This window comes from Austrofundulus limnaeus, unplaced genomic scaffold (genome assembly GCF_001266775.1).
Source record: "Austrofundulus limnaeus strain Quisiro unplaced genomic scaffold, Austrofundulus_limnaeus-1.0 Scaffold122, whole genome shotgun sequence".
NCBI classification, from domain to species: Eukaryota; Metazoa; Chordata; class Actinopteri; order Cyprinodontiformes; family Rivulidae; genus Austrofundulus; species Austrofundulus limnaeus.
This window is the reverse complement of record NW_013952524.1, coordinates 1,410,030-1,412,588: the sequence shown is the minus strand read 5'-3', so window position 1 is coordinate 1,412,588 and position 2,559 is coordinate 1,410,030. Positions and strand designations below refer to the sequence as shown.

At 40.3% G+C, this 2,559-nt stretch overlaps 1 protein-coding gene across 1 annotated transcript in view; it reads left to right on the top strand.

Annotated features, from left to right (window-relative positions):
* The window catches only part of LOC106522180 (probable cation-transporting ATPase 13A3), a gene marked incomplete at both ends in the record, with an annotated part of 44,183 nt that extends 43,033 nt beyond the window's left edge, over positions 1-1,150 (top strand). Inside the window, 4 exon segments of the mRNA XM_014015083.1 lie at positions 105-184; positions 288-330; positions 738-847; positions 1,055-1,150. Of these exon segments, the coding sequence (XP_013870537.1) occupies positions 105-184; positions 288-330; positions 738-847; positions 1,055-1,150 (329 nt within the window).
* Between the last annotated feature and the right edge of the window lie 1,409 nt (positions 1,151-2,559).

Genomic DNA, 2,559 nt, shown 5'->3' with positions numbered 1-2,559 from the left:
CACACACACACACACACACACACACACACACACACACACACACACACCAGGATCTAAACCTCTGTGATACAGTTCAGTTGTCTCTCCACATGGGGGCGCTGCAGCTCGCACTGGAAGCCACCGTGTTCGCTCGCATGGCTCCAGACCAGAAGACTCAGCTGGTGGAAGTCCTGCAGGGCATCGAGTGAGTTTCTGACTTTACTTTCAGTTTTGGTTCTTTTCTGAACTTTCTGTTTTTATTTAATCTTCATGTTTTATTTATTATTTTTATTATTTTTATCTTCCAGCTATATCGTTGGAATGTGTGGTGATGGTGCCAATGACTGTGGAGTAAGTATGGATGTAATATGGTAAAGAGATTGTTTTATTGTGGCTCAGTTTGTGTCAGATATATAGAGGTAGTGATAATTATGTCTGTGTGTAAAGGAAAAAACTGGACTGTCCTTATCAATAACCTAAAAGAAGTTAAATAGGTCCTCCGGACAAAGAAGAACCTGTCCAGATTATTATATACTGTATATTTAATTCTTATTTTATTTTTATTTCATTTTTTAGAGTTAATAAAAAAATAAATAAAAGGAAAAATCAAAATGAGAAAAAAGTTTGATTTTCATTTAACAAAAAAAAAATTCCAATTTATCAGTTTCTGGACAGGAGCTCAACATCTTTACACAGTTTGTACATCACCAAAATCCCTCCAAGACATTAAAGCTAATGAATGTTTTGTTTCCTGTCAGGCTCTGAAGAGAGCTCACGGTGGGATTTCTCTGTCTGAGCTGGAGGCATCCGTGGCATCTCCGTTCACCTCGTCTACCTCCAACATTTCCTGCGTGCCCAACCTCATCAGGTAGAGACGTGTTTCTGGTCCAAACACAGGAGAACTGGACCTGCTGGTGAACTAGGCACTCAGTAGATTCTGCAGACTCTCTCTCTCTTTTCAGTTGAGAGTTGAATTTAAAAAAAAGAGAGCGAGAGAGAGTTGAATTAAAAAGATTCAGAATTTTTCTGCAGCAGATCAGTTAATAATGTGAGATTCTGTCTGTTATGTCCAAAGGGAGGGTCGAGCTGCTCTCACGACCTCTTTCTGCGTCTTTAAGTTCATGGCTCTCTACAGCATCATCCAGTACATCAGCGTCATCCTGCTCTACTGGGTAAAACTGTCCTCGTCTTTATTCTTGCACGTGTTTCCTTTCTGGGTTAAAGAAAAACAAATAGKTGTAGATAATAAAATGTTGTCAAACTGTGATAAAAAGAAATTATTTGCTAGTTTCAGTAGATTCCAGAGTGTTCTTGTCAAGAAGAACTTGTTGGTTTACAAAGACCTGAGGGAACAACAAAAACAACAACAACAACAATATAACAAACAGTCTTTGCTTTTAATTAGCTCAGAAAAAGATGTTGATTAATTTTACTAAAAAGAAAAAATACGTTTTAAAAGTTCAGCTTTATTTAGCTGGTTTAATGTAGCTTTAACCTACTGAGACCCAAGCTTTTCTTTGTGTATTTTCTTCAAGATGAATTATTTAGCCTGGTAAAAAACCAGACCCATGTCCTTCACTTTGCTTCATACGAGGGTCTGGACTCTCGGCCATAGAGAAGTGATGCTTGCAGGAGTCTTTGGCCTCTGCTGAAGTTTGAAATGATTGGATCGGTTGGCTGCGACGTATGTGTACCAGCAGTGACGTGCGGTCAGGGGAGGCAGGTGAGGCAGTGCCTCACCAGCCATCATGGAAAGAAAGAAAATATATAATCATAAAGTAATTTAAATTGTTATATTCATCCGGTGGTTTGTACTAAAAAAATATTTATTTTTCACGTAGCTTCACCAATTTCGATTTTTATTTGTTCAAAATTGCTGAATTTTCTTATTTTCCCATTCAAATGCTTGGAAGCGATGCCGGTGAGGCAGCAGCGAGCTCTGCCTCACCTTGGATTGCGCAACCCCTGGCTCTGCGCTGGCTGCTAAGCGGAAAGAGCATGTTGCTGTACGGCGTCAATAAAATGGTTTAAACAAATTTAATATGTGAACTTATTTCCAATAATTTAGCTTATGTATATAATGTACAGTGCTTTTTGTCACCAACTGTGTTTGTGTAACGTGGTGTTTCGTGTACTGAGCGATTAGAAACGGCAGAGAACAGGTTCGAGGTGAGGCAGGCAGTTCTCTTGCCTCATGGCAGGGGGTGCTCAAGATCCCAGACATTCGTCTTGTTCACTCCTCAACTGCCGAGTAAGTGACAGCGAGCTAGGCTAAACGATTCGGGAAGCAAGTCAAGTGCAGCGATAGATTATAATAGAGATAGTGATTTTTTTCCTCTCGCTTATCCCGACTTTCGACATGGATGACTACATTACAACACTAANCTACGGGACAGAAGGTTAACCGCTCTTTTCAAACCGAGTGGTATTCACGAAAAGACTGGCTTTGTGGATGTCCTGCTCGAAACCGCCTTTTCTGCTTTCCTTGCCTTCTTTTTTCAACTTGTGGCACTGTGTGGACTCAGATGGGATTTGGTGACTTGAAGAACTTGCAAAGATCCCTCAGTGCCTCACCAGCTA